This window comes from Oncorhynchus clarkii, chromosome 7 (assembly GCF_045791955.1).
Source record: "Oncorhynchus clarkii lewisi isolate Uvic-CL-2024 chromosome 7, UVic_Ocla_1.0, whole genome shotgun sequence".
Lineage (NCBI taxonomy): Eukaryota > Metazoa > Chordata > Actinopteri > Salmoniformes > Salmonidae > Oncorhynchus > Oncorhynchus clarkii.
The window spans coordinates 73,446,923-73,473,962 of record NC_092153.1 but is presented as its reverse complement, the minus strand read 5'-3'; the positions used below and the strand labels follow the sequence as shown (position 1 = coordinate 73,473,962).

General features: G+C 41.6%; 1 protein-coding gene across 1 annotated transcript in view; it reads left to right on the top strand.

The window, feature by feature from the left end:
• LOC139413818 (integrin alpha-5-like) overlaps positions 1-27,040 on the top strand; it is a 60,655-nt gene that overhangs the window by 20,423 nt on the left and 13,192 nt on the right. Inside the window, exons 3-19 of the mRNA XM_071161603.1 lie at positions 4,965-5,065; positions 5,483-5,606; positions 7,339-7,400; positions 8,000-8,045; positions 8,691-8,816; positions 9,131-9,175; positions 9,962-10,005; positions 10,750-10,806; positions 17,567-17,619; positions 18,373-18,584; positions 18,836-19,027; positions 19,124-19,169; positions 19,387-19,500; positions 20,656-20,711; positions 21,728-21,888; positions 22,814-22,951; positions 26,304-26,371. Coding sequence (XP_071017704.1) covers positions 4,965-5,065; positions 5,483-5,606; positions 7,339-7,400; positions 8,000-8,045; positions 8,691-8,816; positions 9,131-9,175; positions 9,962-10,005; positions 10,750-10,806; positions 17,567-17,619; positions 18,373-18,584; positions 18,836-19,027; positions 19,124-19,169; positions 19,387-19,500; positions 20,656-20,711; positions 21,728-21,888; positions 22,814-22,951; positions 26,304-26,371 — 1,645 coding nt within the window. The remainder of the gene's footprint in view (positions 1-4,964; positions 5,066-5,482; positions 5,607-7,338; positions 7,401-7,999; positions 8,046-8,690; positions 8,817-9,130; positions 9,176-9,961; positions 10,006-10,749; positions 10,807-17,566; positions 17,620-18,372; positions 18,585-18,835; positions 19,028-19,123; positions 19,170-19,386; positions 19,501-20,655; positions 20,712-21,727; positions 21,889-22,813; positions 22,952-26,303; positions 26,372-27,040) is intronic.

Below are 27,040 nucleotides of genomic sequence, written 5' to 3'. Positions count from 1 at the left end.
CCCAGCAGCCAGCTATCCAGCCAGACAGACAGACAGACCGACAGGGCAGCGGTACGGGAAGGTTAATGTCACCACTAAGTCTATGCGTCAGAAAAATGCATCAAACCCATACTGCCAAGTCTACCGCATCAAATATTTTAACTTTTTCTTACCTGGGAAGAAGTCTATTGGCCAGGAGTGACTTTCTGAAATCAAATTGTGTTTTTTTATATGCGCCGAATACAACAGGTATTTATTTCACCTTACAGTGAAATGTTTACTTAACCAACAATGGAATTTTAAGAAAAATACCAAGAAAATTTGTAAAAGTAACAAATAATTAATGAGCAGCAGTAAAATAACAATAGTGATGCTATACAGGGGGTATCAGTACAGAGTCAATGTGCAGTGGCACCAGTTAGTCGAGGTAATTGAGGTAATATATACATGTAGGTAGAGTTATTAAAGTGACTATGCATAGAAAATAACGGGGAGTATCAGCAGCGTAAAAGGGGGGGGGGGGGGGGGGGGGGGGGGGCAATGCAAATAGTCTGGGTAGCCATTTGATGTTTAGGAGTCTTATGGCTTGGGGGTAAAAGCGATTTAGAAGCCTTTTGGACCTAGACTTGGCACTCCGATACCGCTTGCCGTGCAGTAGCAGAGAGAACAGTCTATGACTAGGGTGGCTGGAGTCTTTGACAATTTTTAGGGACTTCCTCTGACACCGCCTGGTATAGAGTTCCTGGATGGCAGGAAGCTTGGCCCCAGTGATGTACTGGGCCATATGCACTACCCTCTGTAGTGCCGTGCGGTCGGAGGCCGAGCAGTTGCCATACCAGAGCATCCTGACGGGTTGCATCACTGCCTATCTCTCAACATGACTAAAGTTTGACCTTTCTCATAGTCCAGAACCAAGTCTCTCATGTGCTCTCCTAGCCAGCTGCTTGATGTTTTTCCTGTCACAAGAAACTGTTTTACCAGAGCCCCCCCACCCCCTTCATAAAATAGGGATCAGACTATGAAGGACAAATGTTACTACAGTAACAATGCATTCCAAGTCCAGCTGAACGGTTTGATGCTTGCCAATAGCAAGGTGGATGGATTAAGAGTTGAGACTTAGACAGAGTTATAAAAACATGTGGAACCGTGTGACATCAAACAGGGATGACATGAGGGATCATGTTGAGACAAAGTTAACTTACAATAGAAATCACCGTTTCTGAAACTTCTCTTGAGTACCACCAGCCATTCCTTTTTTGTGCTGCAGTAGTGCCCCTTTTGTATTTGTTGTGTTTATTGGACAGGATAGAGAGAAACAAGTATAGAAGGAGACGGAGTGCTAGAGCGCAGTGGGATGGATTGGAGCCCATGCTGGCAGCGGTAATACACAGTACATGTCACCAACAGGCAGCGGCTGAGATCGATGGACCACCCCAGCCATTGCATTTATTTCATGTATTTCAGTGCAAGGACACCTGATTCAAATGATCAACTAAATGTCATTTGTCACATGCTTAGTAAACAATAACAGTGAAATGCTTACTTACGGTTCCTTTTCCAACAATGTAGAGTTAAAGATTAAACATAAATACAGTGAATAAAAAAATAACATTTTGAATAAAAATAACATGGCTATATACAGGAAGTAGAAAATAACATGTCTATATACAGGAAGTAGAAAATAACATGGCTATATACCGGGAGTAGAAAATAACATGTCTATATACAGGAAGTAGAAAATAAAATGGCTGTATACCGGGAGTAGAAAATAATATGTCTATATACAGGAAGTAGAAAATAACATGGCTATATACCGGGAGTAGAAAATAACATGTCTATATACAGGAAGTAGAAAATAACATGGCTATATACCGGGAGTAGAAAATAACATGTCTATATACAGGAAGTAGAAAATAACATGGCTATATACCGGGAGTAGAAAATAACATGTCTATATACAGGAAGTAGAAAATAAAATGGCTGTATACCGGGAGTAGAAAATAACATGGCTATATACAGGAAGTAGAAAATAACATGGCTATATACCGGTAGTAGAAAATAACATGGCTATATACAGGAAGTAGAAAATAACATGGCTATATACAGGAAGTAGAAAATAACATGGCTATATACCGGGAGTGGAAAATAACATGGCTTTATACAGGAAGTAGAAAATAACATGGCTATATACCGGGAGTAGAAAATAACATGTCTATATACAGGAAGTAGAAAATAACATGGCTATATACCGGGAGTAGAAAATAACATGTCTATATACAGGAAGTAGAAAATAAAATGGCTGTATACCGGGAGTAGAAAATAATATGTCTATATACAGGAAGTAGAAAATAACATGGCTATATACCGGGAGTAGAAAATAACATGGCTATATACAGGAAGTAGAAAATAACATGGCTATATACCGGTAGTAGAAAATAACATGGCTATATACAGGAAGTAGAAAATAACATGGCTATATACAGGAAGTAGAAAATAACATGGCTATATACCGGGAGTGGAAAATAAAATGGCTGTATACCGGTAGTAGAAAATAACATGGCTATATACCGGGAGTGGAAAATAAAATGGCTGTATACCGGTAGTAGAAAATAACATGGCTATATACCGGTAGTAGAAAATAAAATGGCTGTATACCGGTAGTAGAAAATAACATGGCTATATACAGGAAGTAGAAAATAACATGGCTATATACCGGGAGTGGAAAAAAACATGGCTATATACAGGAAGTAGAAAATAACATGGCTATATACCGGGAGTGGAAAAAAACATGGCTATATACCGGTAGTAGAAAATAACATGGCTATATACAGGAAGTAGAAAATAAAATGGCTATATACCGGTAGTAGAAAATAACATGGCTGTATACCGGTAGTAGAAAATAACATGGCTATATACAGGGAGTAGAAAATAACATGGCTATATACCGGTAGTAGAAAATAACATGGCTATATACCGGTAGTAGAAAATAACATGGCTATATACAGGAAGTAGAAAATAACATGGCTGTATACCGGTAGTAGAAAATAACATGGCTATATACAGGAAGTAGAAAATAACATGGCTGTATACCGGTAGTAGAAAATAACATGGCTATATACCGGTAGTAGAAAATAACATGGCTATATACCGGTAGTAGAAAATAACATGGCTATATACCGGTAGTAGAAAATAACATGGCTATATACAGGAAGTAGAAAATAACATGGCTGTATACCGGTAGTAGAAAATAACATGTCTATATACAGGAAGTAGAAAATAACATGGCTATATACCGGGAGTGGAAAATAAAATGGCTGTATACCGGTAGTAGAAAATAACATGGCTGTATACCGGTAGTAGAAAATAACATGGCTGTATACCGGTAGTAGAAAATAAAATGGCTATATACCGGTAGTAGAAAATAACATGGCTATATACCGGTAGTAGAAAATAAAATGGCTATATACCGGTAGTAGAAAATAACATGGCTGTATACCGGTAGTAGAAAATAACATGTCTATATACAGGAAGTAGAAAATAACATGGCTATATACCGGTAGTAGAAAATAACATGTCTATATACAGGAAGTAGAAAATAACATGGCTATATACCGGGAGTGGAAAATAACATGTCTATATACAGGAAGTAGAAAATAACATGGCTATATACAGGAAGTAGAAAATAACATGGCTATATACAGGGAGTGGAAAATAACATGTCTATATACAGGAAGTAGAAAATAACATGGCTATATACCGGGAGTGGAAAATAACATGTCTATATACCGGTAGTAGAAAATAAAATGGCTATATACAGGAAGTAGAAAATAACATGGCTATATACCGGGAGTGGAAAATAACATGTCTATATACAGGAAGTAGAAAATAACATGGCTATATACCGGGAGTGGAAAATAACATGTCTATATACCGGTAGTAGAAAATAACATGGCTATATACAGGGAGTACCAGTACCTAGTCGATGTGCAGGGGTACAACGTAATAACATGGCTATATACAGGGAGTACCAGTACCTAGTCGATGTGCAGGGGTACAACGTAATAACATGGCTATATACAGGAAGTAGAAAATAACATGGCTATATACAGGGAGTACCAGTACCTAGTCGATGTGCAGGGGTACAACGTAATAACATGGCTATATACAGGAAGTAGAAAATAACATGGCTATATACAGGGAGTACCAGTACCTAGTCGATGTGCAGGGGTACAACGTAATAACATGGCTATATACAGGAAGTAGAAAATAACATGGCTATATACAGGGAGTACCAGTACCTAGTCGATGTGCAGGGGTACAACGTAATAACATGGCTATATACAGGAAGTAGAAAATAACATGGCTATATACAGGGAGTACCAGTACCTAGTCGATGTGCAGGGGTACAACGTAATAACATGGCTATATACAGGGAGTACCAGTACCTAGTCGATGTGCAGGGGTACAACGTAATAACATGGCTATATACAGGGAGTACCAGTAACAAGATGATGTGCAGTACAACGTAATAACATGGCTATATACAGGGAGAACCATTACCTAGTCGATGTGCAGGGGTACAACGTAATAACATGGCTATATACAGGGAGAACCAGTACCTAGTCGATGTGCAGGGATACAACGTAATAACATGGCTATATACAGGGAGTACCAGTACCTAGTCGATGTGCAGGGATACAACGTAATAACATGGCTATATACAGGGAGTAGAAAATAACATGGCTATATACAGGGAGTACCAGTAACAAGATGATGTGCAGTACAACGTAATAACATGGCTATATACAGGGAGTACCAGTACCTAGTCGATGTGCAGGGATATAGGTGTGATAGTCCTGAAATACAGTAAGTGGAACAGTAGGGTTACTTGAGGAAACACTGGTGCAAACTTTAGGTGAGCTATTACAGTGTCATAAAAGTACTGCATTACGAATGTAAAGGTGCGTTTCTTTGGCATCTCCCAGGGGATCGCAGTTTCCACGTCAACGACGTCGACGTCCAGGTCGAGTTCAAGTCCCATCAGTGGTTTGGGGCTACGGTGCGTTCCCATGGCAACACTGTCCTGGTAAGATAGGCTACTACATTCTGTGGGATAGAAGGGAATAGGTCATCATATAACTGTCCTGTTAGAATTGCTCACAGAAATATACATAATTTTATTTGGATTTTGATATCGTTCACAAGTTCTACACACAAGTTCTACCACAGGAGGTTGGTGGCAACTTAATTGGGGAGGACTGGCTTGTGGTAATGGCTGGAGTGGAATGGTATCAAATACATCAAACACATGGTTCAATTCCTTTTGCTCCGTTCCAGCCATTATTGTGAGCCGTCCTCCCCTCAGCAGCCTCCAATGAAGTCAACCATAGCCCCAGTCATAAAGAGCTTTTTACTATGTGTCAGGGATGTGTATCAACATCTGACAGTTGACAGTTGTGAAGTTTGTGTGTTGTTTTGAACTCCTTTCTTGAATGTCTCCAAGGCTTGTGCCCCAAGATATTACTGGAGAACGGAACACGATGCCCCCTTCTCGGATGCCACAGGAACCTGCTACCTCTCCGTGGACAACCTCAAGACATTTGTGGAGTACGCCCCCTGTCGCACAGGTACAGTACTGCAACAACATCCTTATCCAAAATACTGTACCTGAAGTCAATTGAATGAAGAAGTGACGAAACATGCAGCCACAGATTTGTCTCGTGAGGATGAGGGCCAAATCCTCACTTTAGACCCAACATTCTTATAAATTGACCACTGATGTCAATGGGAGATTTGTGTGCTCACAATGTTATGGTTGTCACACGGAGCGGAGCAGTTGAACCCAAGAGCAGACTCAGACAAGGAGACTGGGATACGGTAACCAAGGTATTTATTGAAATACAGGGGAAGTTGGGGTGCAGGCCAGGGAAAGCTTGGACGGGTTACAGGGAGCCAGGTGCTGAGGCTGGAGCGAGGGGAGTTGGGGCTGGGTGAGAGGAATCCAAGGAAACAGTAGAGTCGGGGGGTCCAGGACAGAGTAGCAGGACTGACGAGACGTGGGACTGGAGACAGGGACCAGAGTCAGAGAGGACAGAACTGTAGCGGAGAGGAAAACAGCATCAGGCAAGGGAAAACAGGCACAACATGAAAGCAGGATCTATGCAGAAACAAACAGCAAAAAACACAGACTGACTGAGCAGGTTACGATCTGGCAGCGTAGAAGTGACAGGGCTGAATATTTGTGGAGGTCTTGATTATGGAACAGGTTGCAGCTGGTGGGGATCTGCTCTGCCTCCAGCACACCTGTCTCCGCCCGCATAATCACAAACACACAGAGATAGAAAGAGGGAGAGAGCACTGGGGGAGTGGCGGCAGGTTAGGGAGACACAGTAGGAACAGTAGAGGGAGTGGCAGGCGCAGATGTAACAATATTATTGCCCAGGGCCAGGTTTCTCATAACGATGGAGCTTAGGCTTCCGAGTGATTTTAAAGATGCGAGGGTTTTAAAGGTGCATCTTTCCTACAACCGAGGAAGATAACACGCTTTTCTCAAAACACCATGCAGAGAGAACTTCGATAAGGCCGTCATTGGAGCATGTGACGATACTGATAAGATTGAAATAAAGGGAGCGTTGCTCTCTGATCAGCTTCTTCCAATCAAATCTTACCTAAACATTATAATTGTTTCATAATACTGACGACGGATCAGCCCCTAGAGAGATAGTACCACCTACGGCTGCAAATATTGAGGCAGCTCATTCAAATGCTTAGCCAATAAAAATGCACTGAATCACAGAATTGGCACAGCATTGTGCACGTGTTAGGCTACACATCATGAAATATATTAAGACAAATTACAGACCGTAGCAAAATAGAACTCAATTGATTGAAAATTAAATATACTTCAATATGATTGAAATAGGCCTTTAGCATACTGTTCATTTTTTAATGAAGTCATCTCGGTTTTCATTTGTTTTTATCAATTGCAAAGACATTGGCGACTTTGTATTTGTAGTCAACTTCTTGTGAAGTTATCGGTGGTCACAGAGAGATGGATAAATCATGTGATTCTATGTTTAGCGGAGATCTTCTGTGAGTAAAGTGACTTGGGAGGGAAAAAAAGCATCTAACGGCACACTTAGCTGTTCTACGAGTGGTCTGAGGCAGGCTTTAGATTACAAGTTTTTTCAAGTGCAACGTAAATAACAGTGGGAAACAGCTCAGAGATTTAATGATTCTCCTACGAAAGGTTCTAACGATGAACGTAATCTTAACATGCTTTAGGGAAACTAGGCCCTGGATGGGCCATTTGGGTGGTGGCCTTATCAATGTTTTCTGCATCTCTTCCTTTTACCTTAGAGAGACATGGTCCTGCAGGACAGGGCTACTGTCAGGGTGGGTTCAGTGCTGACTTCACCAAGGTACGTTGAACAGGACAAGGAACAATTCCTTAACAAACAATTCAAAAGAGATTCTCTTTTAGTTTTTAATGGGGCAAACTCCTTATGTTCTGGGGGGCTTTTCCAGAAAGCAGGATCAGTAAGTTAGAGATTTTTGTATGGGGAGGCAGGTAGCCCCCCGCACCTCTCTAAAAACCTGTGTGTGTGCTGTGTGTAGGTCTTTTGGAGGGGTTGGATTAAAAGTGGAAGTACAATTTTGGTTGGCCTTGTCTGCAATTGACCCGTAATGTGATTTGAATCTTAGCCAGGTAACTGTCCCAGACATTCTGAATTCACCTTCAATTAACTTTCCAGAAATATAGACGTGAAATTGGCATTAAATAATTGACTAAGCAACAAACAACCCATATTCAAGTTTTGCTTTCTGAATGATTCAGGAAATCAAGACAGACTGCTTATAAGCTGGCTAACTGAATGATCCTGCTTTCTGGAACAGCCCACTGAATGAATACTGTATGTTTAGTCATATAACATGAGACTTACAATGGAGTTTGAAAAGTTTGAAAAGTTGCTTGATACCTAAGGTTCTCATCAGAGTGGTGGTTTTCTGCGTGTTTCAGGATGGGAAGGTTGTTCTCGGAGGACCAGGAAGCTTTTACTGGCAAGGTGAGTGCACTAGTATATTTATGATAGGATCCTATTGAGACCATATGTGGATTACTATGAACTGGCTCAAGTACAGGATGTAGAGATAGCATACAGTACAGCTTAGAAAACTATACTGGGAATTCCCACTGTCACATTTTTATTAGACAGGTACAGTGGAGAGAGACTGGTACAGTTGAGAGAGACAGGTACAGTGCAGAGAGACAGGTACAGTGCAGAGAGACAGGTACAGTGGAGAGAGACAGGTACAGAGGAGAGAGACAGGTACAGAGGAGAGAGACAGGTACAGAGGAGAGAGACAGGTACAGTGGAGAGAGACAGGTACAGTGGAGAGAGACAGGTACAGTGGAGAGAGACAGGTACAGAGGAGAGAGACAGGTACAGTGGAGAGAGACAGGTACAGTGGAGAGAGACAGGTACAGAGGAGAGAGACAGGAGAAAGAGCTTTGTATGTGTCAGTATAGTGAAAGGGTGGGTTTGGAACTTGCGCAGACAACGGCCTATTTTTCCCCAAGCGGTGAAGTTATCCCCTACACCATCCACAGGGCCAAACCAAGACAATCATTTTAGTGCAGCTAAAAAACATAGTTCAAAAGTCTTAACCTCTAACCTCTGGCTCTTTTCCCCATCCGTTCCGGCCTACAGGTCAACTAGTCTCTGCCACCACAGAGGAAATCGTCAAGGCCTACTTCCCATCCTACTTCCTGCTCTCTGTTACTGGGCAGATCCAGACTCGGCAGGTGCAGGGGAGCTATGACGACAGCTACCTCGGTTAGTATGGTCCACTTCTTCATAGGAGCTACAGTAGCTAGAGGCTGCATCTGACACCCTATTCCCCTCACAGTGCACTGCTTTTGATCAGAGCACTAAGTGGTGGCCTTTCTTGATTTCTCATTGCTCTCACTCTTCTCTCTCTTTTCTCTCTCTCTCTCTTTCTTTCTTTCTCTCGTTCTCTCTCCACCTTTCTTTCTCTCTCATTATCTTTCTTTCTATCTATCTTTCTTTCTCTCTCGCCCCCTCTCTCTCTCTTTCTCACTCTTGCTTGCTCTCCCTCTCGCTCTATCGTTCTCTCACTCTCATTCCAGGTTACTCTGTTGCCGGCGGGGAGTTCAGTGGAGATGATATTGAAGGTGAGTGTCATATTTACAACGCCAACTTACTTAGCTCGAGCATGATTGGGCTTTGGGTTTGCTTACCCCATAGCCCTGTCTAATAGTTAACCATCTAAAGACCCCCTGTGCTCTAATATACTAATGTGCTCATTAGAGCTTTAGTCATTAGAGCGCTAGTCATTAGAGCGCTAGTCATTAGAGCGCTAGTCATTAGAGCGCTAGTCATTAGAGCGCTAGTCATTAGAGCGTTAGTCATTCGAGCGCTAGTCATTAGAGCGCAGGTCATTAGAGCGCTAGTTATTAGAGCGCTAGTCATTAGAGCGCTATTCATTAGAGAGCTAGTCATTAGAACGTGTGAATGTATCAGAGCATAAGATAATAATGTACTTATCACATGTCTTATAGTCTATTGTAGTAAGTACTTGACAGATAGTATTCTTGAACAGAAGACACATTTAAAACGAAGCGACTTGACTCTCACTAATATATTTCCCCGAAGCTTGTCCAGTTCAGTAACTCACTCAAAGCCACAACAGGAATATTTTCAACACTGACTTATTTTAAAAGAAAATAAAAACTTGCGGGCTGGGCTTGCCTGTATCACTTAAGTTATTAAGCTTGTACAGTATCATAGATTTCCCATGCACCTGCAACAAACAAGCCTCAGCTTTCTCTATTTTAAACACTGGGTTATTACCAGCAAAGTTTTGACCCTTGTGTATTTGGAAGTGCTTGGACTCAACTGCTCTCTCCAATCTTTTAAACTTATTTTCTTTCTTTCTTTCTCATTTTCTGTCTTTTCAGACTTCATCACCGGAGTTCCCAAAGGACTCATGCTGCATGGTTTAGTAAGAAGTCCTCACATATTTATACATCATCATTCCTTCTAGATGAAAGTTAACGAGGGTTAACATAATGAGGATGACATTGGGGTGACATAGAACAGGAGTCGGCAATAGGCGGCTCACGGACCAAAACCGGCCTGCGAGTGATTTCTTTTGGGCCGCCCAAAGATTGCATTGACTAAATAAGACTATAAAATCACCAGGAACTCAGTTAAAAAATGTAATTCAGGAAATCTGTTCCCGAGTATTCCTACAAATAAAAAGAGAGACACGCAGTATGTGATCATGTCTCAATGTAATCAAGGTATGAAATGATTGTATTTGAAAATAACAATCTCTTTTGGGGTTTACTTGTGGTCAATGTGCAGTGTACAAATTATTATGATTATGTTCCTGCCCCCTAACCATCCGCTCGGACAAAAATCGTCCCGTGGCTGAATCTAGTTGCCTACCCCTGACATAGATGGAACGTATGTTACTGTAGAGAGAAAAAAGGGAGTGAGAGGATGCCAAAATATAAACAGGGGGAATATCCATAGAAAGATACAGTAAAATCTTTTAATTTGGTTACATTCACATCCACTGCAGGAAGTGAATTAATAGGGAGATATAAAGAGATAAATATATTGAATGTAGATAAACAAGCATGAAATGCATACATGTCATAAATGGACAGTCATTTTGTTGATGGTTCTACTACAATCATGGTTGATAACTGAAGGGCTTTTACTAACTCTCTCAATGCAGGTGTCATTACTCAATGGGACAGATCTGAAATCCATGCTGAACCTAACTGGAGAACAGGTTGGTGCACATCTGCTTAACAGCAAGGGGTCTAGACTATACTGTACTTTTGGCTCCTCTGTTTTGATATGTGGGTATATATAGGGGGGGCTGAAGGAATTTGCCCCCAGGAGATGGAGCCTGATCTCTGGGTTAGAGGTGAGCCCACGTACACCTATGTGTTCCATATGTTCTGATTGAATCAGAAACAGAGGCAGAAACAGCAGACACACACACACACACACACACACACAAAGTATGACGGCTACATACTGACTCAGGATTTTGTGTTGCTAACTGAGGGGGTGGGGAGCTTGTTTATACCAACACGCCATTGTTGTGCCAAAGGGTCTGGATTCCTCATTCGCTAAGTTGGTTTTTGGATTGAGTGACATGGTTGTTTTTATACTCTCGTAGTCTTCTAAATTCTCCATGGTTGATAAACGAGACCCATACTATTGTACACATGTATGTGTGCTTAGTGTTTTTTTTGTTCTTGATTTTGTGTGTGTGTGTGTGTGTGTGTGTGTGTGTGTGTGTGTGTGTGTGTGTGTGTGTGTGTGTGTGTTTGTCTACGGGTCCGCCAGTGTTGTGGAAGCTACTCTGAATATGCATTTGACCCAGCTACACTAAAGTTGGGTCAAAGTTTAAGCTACACTAAAGCTACCCTTAAGAAAAATATAATGTACTTACTTATACAGTTCATTTGAAAAAGTAGTTCACTACATCCAAACTACTTGGTGAAGAATTATCATATCTAAATCTGAAATGTCATAGACTACAAATTACAAGAACAGATCTGGAGTCAGATGTTAACAGAATGTGTAATTTAGCCTATTAAACACAAAAACTAAGTATCAAGTGAGAATTAGGCAGGTCTGATGCTGAAACAGAAAGGAAATTAAAGGAAATTACTACATGTAGTTCACTGCTCCCCAACACTGGTTTCTGCACGTGCGCATGTTGGCGCATAGGCTGTTACTTTCAATGGAAAGCTTTTGGTTCAGGGTTCTGGGCATAAGAAATACCACATGCTGTGTAAACTGCTAACTGACTGCTAACTGCTTACTTCATAGGAAGAATGATCTGAAATAAACTCCTGGCTGGATTTGACTTGACGGTCTCTTTAGGTTGACTGCTCTCAACATGAGTGCTTGGACTGCACCGTCAGACTCGGCTGCGGAAACAAAGAAATACAAATAAATAGTTGTATCTGCTTACCTAAGAGCCCCAGGACATTTGAGTCTCTAGCTCAATGTATTGATGGTTGTGTTAGATTTGGGTGTGTAGCTTAATGTCTTGATGGTTGTGTTAGATTTGAGTCCGTAGCTCAATGTCTTGACGGTTGTGTTAGATTTGGTTCTGCTCTCCACATGAGTGCTTGGACTGCACCGTCAGACTCAGCTGCAGAAACAAAGAAATAAAAAGAAAGAGGGCAAGAAAAAAATGGTTGTATCAGCTTTACCCAAGAGCCCCAGGAGATGTGGGTCTGAAGCTCAATGTCTTGATGGTTGTGTTAGATTTGGGTGTGTAGCTCAATGTCTTGATGGTTGTGTTAGATTTGGGTCTGAAGCTCAATGTCTTGACGGTTGTGTTAGATTTGGGTGTGTAGCTCAATGTCTTGACGGTTGTGTTAGATTTGGGTCTGAAGCTCAATGTCTTGACGGTTGTGTTAGATGTGGGTCTGAAGCTCAATGTCTTGATGGTTGTGTTAGATTTGATAATTTAGCTTAATGTCTTGATGGTTGTGTTAGATTTGGAAGTGTAGCTCAATGTCTTGATGGTTGTGTTAGATTTGGGTGTGTAGCTCAATGCCTTGACGGTTGTGTTAGATTTGATAATTTAGCTCAATGTCTTGACGGTTGTGTTAGATTTGGGTCTGTAGCTCAATGTCTTGATGGTTGTGTTAGATTTGAGTCTGTAGCTCAATGTCTTGACGGTTGTGTTAGATTTGGGTCTGTAGCTCAATGTCTTGACGGTTGTGTTAGATTTGGGTGTGTAGCTCAATGTCTTGATGGTTGTGTTAGATTTGTGTGTGTAGTTCAATGTCTTGACGGTTGTGTTAGATTTGGGTCTGTAGCTCAATGTCTTGATGGTTGTGTTAGATTTGGAAGTGTAGCTCAATGTCTTGATGGTTGTGTTAGATTTGATAATTTAGCTTAATGTCTTGATGGTTGTGTTAGATTTGGGTCTGTAGCTCAATGTCTTGAGGGTTGTGTTAGATTTGGGTGTGTAGTTCAATGTCTTGACGGTTGTGTTAGATTTGGGTGTGTAGTTCAATGTCTTGACGGTTGTGTTAGATTTGGGTGTGTAGTTCAATGTCTTGACGGTTGTGTTAGATTTGGGTGTGTAGTTCAATGTCTTGACGGTTGTGTTAGATTTGGGTGTGTAGCTCAATGTCTTGACGGTTGTGTTAGATTTGGGTGTGTAGCTCAATGTCTTGACGGTTGTGTTAGATTTGGGTGTGTAGCTCAATGTCTTGACGGTTGTGTTAGATTTGGGTGTGTAGCTCAATGTCTTGACGGTTGTGTTAGATTTTGATGAGGTTTAGTGTTTTAGTTTGCGGACCCACTCCAAACAAAAGAAAAGACTGCCTGCATGGGTACGAGACTGTTTTCTACATTACATAGTTTCCCAGCCAAGCCATTGACACGTAGGCTACAGTGGAAACACAAGAAATCAGCCATTAGCTGTTTAAAGAATGGTGGTAGCCAAGAGTCAAGACACAGTGCTTTTGGTTGTTCAATATATTATGGCACCTCAATCACTTTGTTATTGAGATGTACAGTATACATTATGTCTCCATACCATACATTTACATGACTCAATACAAGTAGCCATATCATGAACTTAATTTTGCTGCCTCATGTTGGTTAGAGTATACTGCCTCATGTTGGTTAGAGTATACTGCCTCATGTTGGTTATAGTATACTGCCTCATGTTGGTTAGAGTATACTGCCTCATGTTGGTTAGAGTATACTGCAGGGATGTTGGTTAGAGTATACTGCATGGATGTTGGTTATAGTATACTGCCTCATGTTGGTTATAGTATACTGCCTCATGTTGGTTATAGTATACTGCCTCATGTTGGTTATAGTATACTGCCTCATGTTGGTTATAGTATACTGCCTCATGTTGGTTATAGTATACTGCCTCATGTTGGTTATAGTATACTGCATGGATGTTGGTTAGAGTATACTGCCTCATGTTGGTTATAGTATACTGCAGCAATGTTAGTTAGAGTATACTGCATGGATGTTGGTTAGAGTATACTGCCTCATGTTGGTTAGAGTATACTGCCTCATGTTGGTTAGAGTATACTGCCTCATGTTGGTTAGAGTATACTGCCTCATGTTGGTTATAGTATACTGCAGCAATGTTAGTTGGGGCGGCAGGGTAGCCTAGTGGTTAGAGCATTGGACTTGTAACCGAAAGGTTGCAAGTTCAAATCCCAGAGCTGACAAGGTACAAAATCTGTCGTTCTGCCCCTGAACAGGCAGTTAACCCACTGTTCCTAGGCCGTCATTGAAAATAAGAATTTGTTCTTAACTGACTTGCCTAGTTAAATAAAGGTAAAATAAAAAAAAATAGTTAGAGTATACTGCATGGATGTTGGTTAGAGTATACTGCCTCATGTTGGTTAGAGTATACTGCATGGATGTTGGTTAGAGTATACTGCCTCATGTTGGTTAGAGTATACTGCCTCATGTTGGTTAGAGTATACTGCAGCAATGTTAGTTAGAGTATACTGCAGGGATGTTGGTTAGAGTATACTGCAGGGATGTTGGTTAGAGTATACTGCCTCATGTTGGTTATAGTATACTGCCTCATGTTGGTTATAGTATACTGCATGGATGTTGGTTAGAGTATACTGCCTCATGTTGGTTAGAGTATACTGCCTCATGTTGGTTAGAGTATACTGCCTCATGTTGGTTATAGTATACTGCCTCATGTTGGTTAGAGTATACTGCCTCATGTTGGTTATAGTATACTGCCTCATGTTGGTTATAGTATACTGCAGCAATGTTAGTTAGAGTATACTGCATGGATGTTGGTTAGAGTATACTGCCTCATGTTGGTTAGAGTATACTGCCTCATGTTGGTTATAGTATACTGCAGCAATGTTAGTTAGAGTATACTGCATGGATGTTGGTTAGAGTATACTGCAGGGATGTTGGTTAGAGTATACTGCCTCATGTTGGTTATAGTATACTGCCTCATGTTGGTTATAGTATACTGCCTCATGTTGGTTATAGTATACTGCCTCATGTTGGTTATAGTATACTGCCTCATGTTGGTTATAGTATACTGCAGGGATGTTGGTTAGAGTATACTGCCTCATGTTGGTTATAGTATACTGCCTCATGTTGGTTAGAGTATACTGCAGGGATGTTGGTTAGAGTATACTGCCTCATGTTGGTTATAGTATACTGCCTCATGTTGGTTATAGTATACTGCCTCATGTTGGTTATAGTATACTGCAGGGATGTTGGTTAGAGTATACTGCCTCATGTTGGTTATAGTATACTGCCTCATGTTGGTTAGAGTATACTGCAGGGATGTTGGTTAGAGTATACTGCCTCATGTTGGTTATAGTATACTGCCTCATGTTGGTTATAGTATACTGCCTCATGTTGGTTATAGTATACTGCCTCATGTTGGTTAGAGTATACTGCAGGGATGTTGGTTAGAGTATACTGCCTCATGTTGGTTATAGTATACTGCAGGGATGTTGGTTAGAGTATACTGCCTCATGTTGGTTATAGTATACTGCCTCATGTTGGTTAGAGTATACTGCAGCAATGTTAGTTAGAGTATACTGCATGGATGTTGGTTAGAGTATACTGCCTCATGTTGGTTATAGTATACTGCCTCATGTTGGTTATAGTATACTGCCTCATGTTGGTTATAGTATACTGCCTCATGTTGGTTATAGTATACTGCCTCATGTTGGTTATAGTATACTGCCTCATGTTGGTTAGAGTATACTGCAGCAATGTTAGTTAGAGTATACTGCATGGATGTTGGTTAGAGTATACTGCAGGGATGTTGGTTAGAGTATACTGCCTCATGTTGGTTATAGTATACTGCCTCGTGTTGGTTAGAGTATACTGCAGCAATGTTAGTTAGAGTATACTGCATGGATGTTGGTTAGAGTATACTGCAGGGATGTTGGTTAGAGTATACTGCAGGGATGTTGGTTAGAGTATACTGCCTCATGTTGGTTAGAGTATACTGCAGGGATGTTGGTTAGAGTATACTGCAGGGATGTTGGTTAGAGTATACTGCAGGGATGTTGGTTAGAGTATACTGCAGGGATGTTGGTTAGAGTATACTGCAGGGATGTTGGTTAGAGTATACTGCAGGGATGTTGGTTAGAGTATACTGCCTCATGTTGGTTAGAGTATACTGCCTCATGTTGGTTAGAGTATACTGCAGCAATGTTGGTTAGAGTATACTGCAGGGATGTTGGTTAGAGTATACTGCAGGGATGTTGGTTAGAGTATACTGCAGGGATGTTGGTTAGAGTATACTGCAGGGATGTTGGTTAGAGTATACTGCAGGGATGTTGGTTAGAGTATACTGCCTCATGTTGGCTAGAGTATACTGCCTCATGTTGGTTAGAGTATACTGCAGCAAAGTTGGTTAGAGTATACTCAGGGATGTTGGTTAGAGTATACCGCAGGGATGTTGGTTAGAGTATACTGTAGGGATGTTGGTTAGAGTATACTGCATGGATGTTGGTTAGAGTATACTGCAGGGATCTTGGTTAGAGTATACTGTAGGGATGTTGGTTAGAGTATACTGCAGGGATGTTGGTTAGAGTATACTTTAGGGATGTTGGTTAGAGTATACTGCATGGATGTTGGTTAGAGTATACTGCAGGGATGTTGGTTAGAGTATACTTTAGGGATGTTGGTTAGAGTATACCGCAGGGATGTTGGTTAGAGTATACTGCAGGGATGTTGGTTAGAGTATACTGCATGGATGTTGGTTAGAGTATACCGCAGGGATGTTGGTTAGAGTATACTTTAGGGATGTTGGTTAGAGTATACTGCAGGGATGTTGGTTAGAGTATACCGCAGGGATGTTGGTTAGAGTATACTGCATGGATGTTGGTTAGAGTATACCGCAGGGATGTTGGTTAGAGTATACTTTAGGGATGTTGGTTAGAGTATACTGCAGGGATGTTGGTTAGAGTATACTGCAGGGATGTTGGTTAGAGTATACTACAGATAATTATTTGGGTAGCCCAGACTTAAGGTAGCTCTGAATGACATAGACAACGTGCAAGATGGGGTTCTTCTCTCAGTGTGGTGAAGTCATTCACCAGAGGAAAATAGCTGTAATATTAAACTCTTGACAATAGTCCGTCATTTACGGCATAATATAAAATCGTCAAAGATAACAACGCTGATTGACCCATCCTCTCTCTCTCTCTCTCTCTCTCTCGCTGAGATACCTATAGCAGCTTGAGTTCCCCGCCTCCTCCAAACTCTTAACTATCCTCTTCTACCTCTCATGTAGCTTACAGAAGCTCTGGTACTGAGCTTAGAGAATACAGAGAGGAGAGAGGATGGCTTCTGGGGTGAGGGGATATGAGAGAGGGGGAGGGAGAGAGAGACAAATAAAAATAGAGACGAATAGAGAGAGGAAAGCTTCTTGGTAGAGGGGATATTTGAGAGAAAATGATCAAAAGAGAGAATGAAGGAGAAAGAAAGAGATACTATGCCCCACGGTGTGATGACAGGCTAACTCTGTCTGCTCTAATGTCTTCCAGATGGGTTCCTATTTCGGCTACGCAGTGGCAGCCACCGACATCAACAACGATGGGTAAGTGAGTTAGCGGATGGAGAGAAGGAGGGAAAGATGAAGAGAAGGAAGGAAAGAGAGAGCTGAAGAGAGAGAGAGATGCAGAGAGAAAGAGAGACTAAGTGAGCAAAGAGAAGGTAGGTATGACAAGACTTGTACAGACAGACAGACTTGGACAGGCAGCTTATGCTAGCAGAGAGAGAGAGAGAGAGAGAGAGAGAGAGAGAGAGAGAGAGAGTATTTCAGAAGTTCTCATGGTCATGCATTTCCTCACTCTCTCATTTCCTCACTCTCTCATGAGTCATAAAAATTCCCTGTCATACAGTAGCTACTCCTACACTTCAGGTTCTCCATTGGCCACTCTCACATCCACTCTCCTATTAAAATGATAGTCAGGAGACTCAGGAAGAGTCACCATAGAGGGCTATGAGACACTCCTATTAAAATGATAGTCAGGAGACTCAGGAAGACTCACCAGAGAGGGATAGGACACTCTCCTATTAGAATGATAGTCAGGAGACTCAGGAAGACTCACCAGAGAGGGATAGGACACTCTCCTATTAGAATGATAGTCAGGAGACTCAGGAAGACTCACCAGAGAGGGATAGGACACTCTCCTATTAGAATGATAGTCAGGAGACTCAGGAAGAGTCACCATACAATGTAAATCTCCAACATCATCCTTCACACTAATAAACATTGACTCAACTTTAGAGGCCTTGGATTGGACCTAAAGTAATCTTATCCCCCCCGCCCCCCTCTCCCCGGCCTTAGTCTGGATGACCTGGTGGTGGGCGCTCCCATGTTCATGCAGAGGGGGTCTGACGGACTGCGTTGGGAGGAGGTGGGCCGTGTCTATGTGTACCTACAGCAGCGTCCCTTGTTGTTTGAGCCCAGCCTGCCCCCCTTGGGAGGTAGTCAGGCCTTCGGGAGGTTCGGAAGCTCCCTGGCCCCGCTGGGAGACCTCAACCAGGACGGCTTCAACGGTGAGCACTCTGGAAAAGCTTGGGTCATATTCATTAAGGAACACTGTAGCAAAATGTTTTGCAAAGGAAAACGAAATTGATCATTTGTTATTGGACAAGTTAAGGTAGTCCCTCCCTTTTTTTGGGTCAGTTTTTCCCCCGTTTGGTGTCTACGGGGTTCTGATCTTTCATGCAAGATCATAACGAAGCTCAGGCCAGAGGGAGTGGGGATTAGCCATTATGAGGTTGCATAACTTTGTTGATTATCTTAGATATTGCAATTGGCTGTCCCTTTGGAGGAGACGACCAACAGGGATTGGTCCTCATCTATAACGGGCATGCCAGTGGGCTGAAGGACACGCCCACTCAGGCTCTAGCTGGCCAATGGGCCTCTGGCACCTTTCCTGCCAGTTTTGGCTATGCCCTCCGCGGAGAGAAAGATCTGGACCAGAATGGGTACCCAGGTAAAATTCTTTAGTCAAATTGTTCAGTTTGTTTTTAATTGTTTTGCCTTTTACAATTTCTTATTAGTGTTTAATATTGGTGTCATCTTTGTACAGATCTCATCGTAGGTGCTTTTGGGGCTGACAAGGCTGTTCTGTACAGGTATGTGCTCTCACCAGAACTTGATTGGCTCATTGTGCTCAAGCTAGCTGACCAGCCCTTTATTTGTATTTTATTTGTTCAATTAAACATGTACCTCAATCTGAAAACATTGTTTTATATGTGGTCTTTATGTAATATGAATTACAATTTTGTATTGGAATCAAAGATTTTAATCGAGGTAATCACGTCTTCCAATTGGTTGGTATTTTTCTATCAGGGCTCGGCCTATTGTCAACGCCAGTGCTTCTCTTACTGTGCAACCTACCATGATCAACTCAGAGGAGAAGAGTTGTATGGTGTCCAATGGGAACAAGACTATCTCTGTGTCTTGGTGCGTTGATACATTTATTTTCCTTTTCAAAATAATCTGATTGATTAAAACACTGCTGATATTCCATCAGTTAACTGAGGCAGCTAGATCTTTGTGATGTATTAGACAGGCAGACAGACAGACAGACATCAACAGAGAAACTGCATAGATTGTGGCAGACAGACAGACAGACCCAACACTGAGTCCAAGACCTATTATATAGTACATTTTCCACTCTTAAACCATGTCAATGGACAAAATGTCTGGCATTCACCACTTGAGAATGTCAAATGACACCATGTTTGATAAGCTTGTCCAGTCTTCGTTCCAGTATGAGTGTTTGAGGACAGTCTATATTCTGAGCCCAAGCAAAGGGAACACTTCAGCACTTTTAGTCTCACTGAAATGAAAGCCTAGTGGCTGTTATCTTGATATCTGCTGTTAGTACCGCACAAGTTGCTTGTTGTTTGTGTCTTGTTGATTAACGCTCAGGTTGCTGGGAGCCTTGGGAAGGCTGAGGGAGAAGTAGAGGTGGGATGGACAGTGGAAAGGGTGGAGCGGGTTGCCATTCACTTTGAATGACATGTTATTTGGAACATCGGCCTAGGACACAGCATGCATGAGATGACACACCCACACACACATTTACCATTGCGCAGGCAGATGACCATTGACCACACACATACACACACGTGTACAGATTTTAGCACATGGATTCTGTATATGCATACACTCTAAAATAATCAAAAGCACACACATTTTTTTTTACCTCCCCTTGTAAAGTTTGAGCAATTTGTTTTAAAGGGGGATAGGTTGATTTGGGCTTCAGTTCTGTGCAAAGATTGAATGCATTTACATTCAGTGGGTTAGCATGTAGCCTAGCAGATCTGTTTGTGCTCTTCCCCACTCCATTGTCATTGTCATGCCAAACATGATCATTCCACAAGGATTTGGCAAGAGACACAGAAACAGACTGGCAACCAGGCTATTTAGCACGAGACTTGTGAGAGATTTCTTACATAAAACATTTTTGTGACCAAATGTTTTTTATTAATTTTCTCGTTGGCAGAGGTAGAGCTATTATATACTGTTATATACCACCAAATGTTTTAGAGCTCTACATGGAGCTACTTAAGACATGTAAATACTGTCTCTCTGTCTTCACTCTCTCTCCAGTGTCAACCTCAGTTTCTGCCTCTCGGCCAATGGGAAGCACCTCCCTGCTGATCTAGGTGAGCCCAGTGTTTTCTGTTTTGTCTACAAGGGATACAGCTTTTGTCTAAATTGACTTTTCGTAGCAGGTTTAGGGGAACTTACAGAACAGGTTAGGAGAATTAGCTTAGCAGGTTAGGAGAATTAGGTTAAGGTTAGGAAAGGGTTAGGGGTAGCTAAAATGTAAAAAAAAAAAACACTTTTGATGTCAATTTGACAAAAGCTGTATTGCATCTAGACATGACTAGTGTTTTCTTTTGTAAGGACTCCACACAGCTGTTCCCTATTATCTTCCTTGGTGTGGTCGCAAATATGCCTGAACTCACTGTGGTCAATTTGGCAGTTAAGATTAAGATGAAAGGACAATCGAGGAAGTACAGGGGAAACATTGCAAGGTTTGTGTGTGCGTGTGTGTTTATGTGTGTGGGTGTGTGATTGTGTTTGTGTCTGCACTTAGGAATGGGTATTTGCAATTGTGTGTGTGTGTGTGTATTGTGTTAGTGTATGCATAGTAACAGTGTATGTAATTGCTTTAGTTAGCCAGCAGCATACCACCCTGCATCCCACTGCTGGCTTGGCTCTGATGCTAAGCAGAGTTAGTCCAGGCCAGTCCCTGGATGGGAAACCAGATGCTGCTGGAAGTGGTGTTGGAAGTGCCAGTAGGAGGCACTATTTTCTCTGTATATCCCAGGGCATTGCCCTGTGTAGGGTGCTGTCTTTCAGATGGGTTGTTAAACGGGTGTCCTGACTCTCTGTGTTCACTAAAGATCCTATGCCACTTATCATAAGAGTAGGGGTGTTAACCCTAGTGTCCTGGCTAAATTCCCAATCTGGCCCTCATACCATCACAGTCACCTAATCATCCCCAGCTTCCAATTAGCTCAGTCATCCCCCCTCCTCTTCCCTGTAACTATTCCACAGGTTGTTGCTATAAATGAGAATGTGTTCTCACTCAACTTACCTGGTTAAATAAACAGTATGTTATAAGGGGTTTGTTTTTGTGACATGTTCTATTGTGTGTGTGTATGTTGTGCAGTTTTTATGGTGGAGGTGCAGTTGGACCATCTGGAGCAGAAACAGAGAGAGTCATCAGTGAGGAGAACTCTGTTCCTAGATAGCCATCAGCCCAGCCTGCTGGAGACCATCACCATGGCCAACGGAGGACCAACGTGTCACGACACCCGCATCTACCTGCGCGTTAGTCACTTCAAACTTCAAACACTCAGAGAGATGTTGCTGTTAAACTGCATGATTTTATAATGCATTTTTATAATGTCTAATAATCATCTCATAATGATAGACTAAATAGCAATCATTTGAAATGCTGATTGATACATAAAGAGCCTTATAAGCCTTGTTATAAAGCATTATACCTGCCGGCTTTAAGTCAAATGTTACTCACAGACATGTTGAGAAAATCCCAGATTATAAAAACAACATTGATCCAATGAACTGTGGGTCTTCCCGACCAATCTCTCTGGACCAAAAGGTTGCACAAAAATGTTGGCTAGTTTCTTTGAATCCAGCCTTCAAAACACCAGTAACTTGAAACAGGCTGAAACATTTAATGCTACATTTGACAGTTAATCTGTTTTTGATTATAGTTTCAATAGGACTGAAAGTGAAAATGTTCCCTTGCGCTGTACATTTAGACAGACCTATAACATTATATTTACTACAACGTACATTTAGACAGACCTATAACATTATATTTACTACAACGTACATTTAGACAGATCTATAACATTATATTTACTACAATGTACATTTAGACAGACCTATAACATTAAATTTACTACAACGTACATTTAGACAGACCTATAACATTAAAATTTACTACAACGTACATTTAGACAGATCTATAACATTATATTTACTACAATGTACATTTAGACAGACCTATAACATTATATTTACTACAACGTACATTTAGACAGATCTAGAACATTATATTTACTACATTGTACATTTAAATCTAGAGGTCCACAGAGTCTCAACCAGTTTACAATAAGTCAAATTGAAGTTCAACACACCATGAAGAAAGGTCAGTGTAACATCGATTCACTTCCTCTTGAGTGTGTCGGTGATGCCTTTTGACCTTCTTTCCTCATGTGTGTTGTAGAGTGAAGGGGAGTTTCGGGATAAACTGTCCCCCATTTACATCACCCTCAACTTTAGCCTGGATCCTCTCGCTCAACTGGACCTCCATGGCCTAAAACCCATTCTAAACTACCAGACAACACATATTATAAAGAAGAAGGTATGTACTAACTACGTTATTCAATTAGGAACATTTGCAATTTCAGTTGTTATCCTGAATTGACTGAATCGAACTGGACTTGACCCCAACCATGCCAGACATCACACCTTGTAGAGCAGAGTACAATATCTGGTCACATTTACCAGACCACATAACTAAGTTTAGAGCAGGTGCACTACGTATACCCATACTGAAACTCTAGAATACACAACCTAGAGGGACCTAGAGGGATCGTGGTCAATTTGCAATGTACAAATTATTATCATTATTTTCCGGCATTCGCTCCGACAAAAATCAGCACGAGGCTGAATCTAGTTGCCTAACCCCGCTATAGACGGTAGACTATGAACATAGTGCATACACAATTTAGTTATTGTACCAGACTTCATGACTAACCACAAACACACAATGTGCACCTTATCTACTCCCCCCGGTATTTACATTTTGTACCAGGAAGTAGAAAGGGATAAGGTCAGAAGTGTCCATTTTGAAATAGATTTCATATGGAGGACCCCTCAGTAGTGCTGGTCTCCATATGGCTAAAGGTTGGGGGTTAGTCCTTATATACTAGGCACTGAATTACAATATGGTATAGCCATAGAGTTAGATAGATGGCACACTTGCTACAAAGCCTTTTTTACTCTACTTTAGAATAGATGAAAACCTTCAATGGCACTGCCCATGCTGTCACGTAAGCGATAAGGACAAATAACGGGGGGTAGCCTTTCCGAATTGAGAGTAGAATCCTCAGGGGTGTGAGGGTGGGGAGTCACGGCTTTGCGAAAAAAACAGGGAGAACTGACGGCTCTTTCTGGGTGGGGCGCTGAGGCTAGCCATCTGGTTGTGGTTTGTTTATGTATGTTGCCAGTGGTCTCCGCCATGTCGAGAGCCTGGCAAGGCAGACTTGGAGCACGTGTGTGTGTTTATATGTGTGTTTTTATATTTATGTGTGTGTGTGTGTGCTCCAAGCCTCTCACTATTGGCAGAGAAACCAATACAACCTAGAGTAGAGAGAACAGCTTTTGGGAACAACTTGAACTTTCCATGCTCATGTTATTACACTGAAACATTTAGCAATCTCTCTCTCTCTCTTCCTCTTCCACTTCTAAACTTGTCAAAACATGAATAAAGTTTCTTCCTCTTCTTAACGCCCTTTTTGTCCCATGGAGAGTGGGTGATGGGAAGATGGAGGATGAAAGAGAGTGAGTGAGTGGGGGAGGGAGGAGAGCCTTTGGTGATTGTGTGACCATTACCAGACCCGTGCTTTCCTCTGTCTTGTGATGTTGTGTTGACTGACCGATTACCACATGGACTTGCATGAACGATAACATTGGAGGCTTTAAATTAGTAATCTCCATGGAGACGGAGTGAGTGATCGCCATGCCGACCCCGCACTGTCGTAGCATTCCTTTGGGGTTCTAATGTTTGCCACATGTTGCTGCTGGGATGGATGGGCTGGTAGTGTAACAATGGGTTCACAGTACACAGTTGCAATGTTGTAGGAGACTGAGAAAAAAAGGACTAGGAAAGAGAGAGAGACAGAGTGCTTAGGACCCCAATTCCTCTCCTCTCTTCCCTAAGCCGTGCAAGACTTTCCTTTTTCCTGCTATTCCTTCCTTTCCTCATGTTGCAGTATGTCTACCTTTCTTGAACATCATTGCTCTCCTCATACCCACGAAAACAAAACACTCCTTCCGTTCATTCTCCCCTTCTCTCATTTGCTTTCCCTTTTTCCGTCCTTCACGTATTCCCTCACTTCTCCCCTTCATTCCCTCATTTAGGAGGTTATTCATACATCTTCATTGCCGTTGTAAATGTACCAGCAGTTGTTCAAAACAAATTCATAATTTGGTCTAAAAATGAGATCTGATCTTCATCTAAGTCACAACAATAGACAAACACAGTCTGCTTAAACAAATTATTGTATTTTTCTTGTCTATATTGAATACATAATTTAAACATTCACAGTGTAGGTTGGAAAAAGTATGTGAACCCCTAGGCTAATGACTTTTCCAAAAGCTAATTTGAGTCAGGAGTCAGCTAACCTGGAGTACAATCATTGAGACGAGATTGGATATGTTGGTTAGAGCTGTCCTATAAAAAACACTCACAACATTTGAGTTTGCTATTCACAAGAAGCATTGCCTGATGTGAACCATGCCTCAAACAAAAGAGATTTCAGAAGACCTAAGAATTGTTGACTTGCATAAAGCTGGAAAGGGTTACAAAAGCATCTCTAAAAGCCTTGATGTTCATCAGGCCACGGTAAGACAAAATGTCTATAAATGTAGAAAGTTCAGCACTGTTGCTACTTTCCCTAGGATTGGTCATCCTGCAAATATGACTGCAAGAGCACAGCGCAGAATGCTCAATGAGGTTAAGAAGAATCCTAGAGTGTCAGCTAAAGACTTACAGAAATCTCTGGGACATGCTAACATCTCTGTTGACCAGTCTACGATACGTAAAACACTAAACAAGAATGGTGTTCATGGGAGTACACTACAGAAGAAGCCACTGCTGTCCAAAAAAACCATTGCTGCACATCTGAAGTTCGCAAAAGAGCATCCGGATGTCCTAGCGCTACTGGAAACATATTCTATGGACAAATGATACTAAAGTTCAGTTGTTTGGAAGGAAGGAACATAGAACACTGTGTGAAGAAAAAAAGGCACAGCACACCAACATCAAAACCTCATCCCAACTGTACAGTCTGGTGAAGGGAGCATCACGGTTTGGAGCTGCTTTGCTGCTATCATCGACGGAAAAATGAATTCCCCAGTTTATCAAGACATTTTGCAGGAGAATGTAAGGCTATCTGTCCCCCATTTGAAGCTCAACAGAAGTTGGGTGATGCAACAGGACAATGAACCAAAACACAGAAGTAAATCAACAACAGAATGGCTTCAACAGAAGAAAATACGCCTTCTGGAGTGGCCCAATCAGAGTCCTGACCTCAACCCGACTGAGATGCTGTGGCATGACCTCAAGAGAGCGGCTCACAGACATCCCAAGAATATTCCTGAACTGACACAGTTTTGTAAAGACAAATGGTCCAAAACTCCTCCTGACCGTTGTGCAGGTCTGATCCTCAACTACAGAAAACATTTGGTTGAGGTTATTGCTGCCAAACGAGGGTCAACCAGTTTATTAAATCCAAGGGTTCACATACCTTTCCCACCCTGCACTGTGAATGTTTACACGGTGTGTTCAATAAAGACATGAAAACATATAATTGTTTGTGTGTTATTAGTTTAGGCAGACTGTGTTTGTCTATTGTTGTGACTTAGATGACGATCAGATCACATTTTTTATTTGAAAAATATAAATCTCTCTCCATCCCTCTGTTCTGCAGGCCCAAATTCAGCTGGACTGTGGGGAGGACAACATCTGTGTTCCTGACCTCAAACTGGCCGTTTATGGGTGAGCTGAAGTCCCCTCTCCGTTACCTGAGACCAGGGCATTATACCGGAATGGCCTCCTTTGCTATTCTCCCCTCTCCCTCGTGACCCATGATATGTGAAAGGACTCAGCAGGTCTCCAGCACATTGCTTTCACCTGTCACATCCTTTCAGATCTGTTGGAACCAAGGAAAGAAGAGTAGGAAAATAAACAATTGCATACAGACTAGTGAGAGGTCTATAATAGTGGGTATTTTGTGATAAAAGGTCAACTCCAGTGAAGAAAGTATTTTTTTCATGCCACATAAATGACATAAATAGCATATTACATGGACAAATGATACACAGGAGTACCCTATGATATGCTTGTTTGTTTATCTGGAATTCATTTAAAGTAGCACCACTGGGCACCATGTGGTACCAGGTTGTTATCATTTTTTTTTTTGTATTCTTCTAAAGCAAGTATCATATGAGTTTGTAACTTTGAACACATAGCCACAGGAACATATACAAAAGTATGTGGATACCCTTCAAATGACTGGATTTGGCTATTTCAGACACACCTATTGCTGACAAGTGTATAAAACAGAGCACACAGCCATGCAATCTCCATAGACAAACACTGGCAGTAGAATGGCCTTACTGACGAGATCAGTGACATTCAACGTGGCACCGTCATAGGATGCCACCT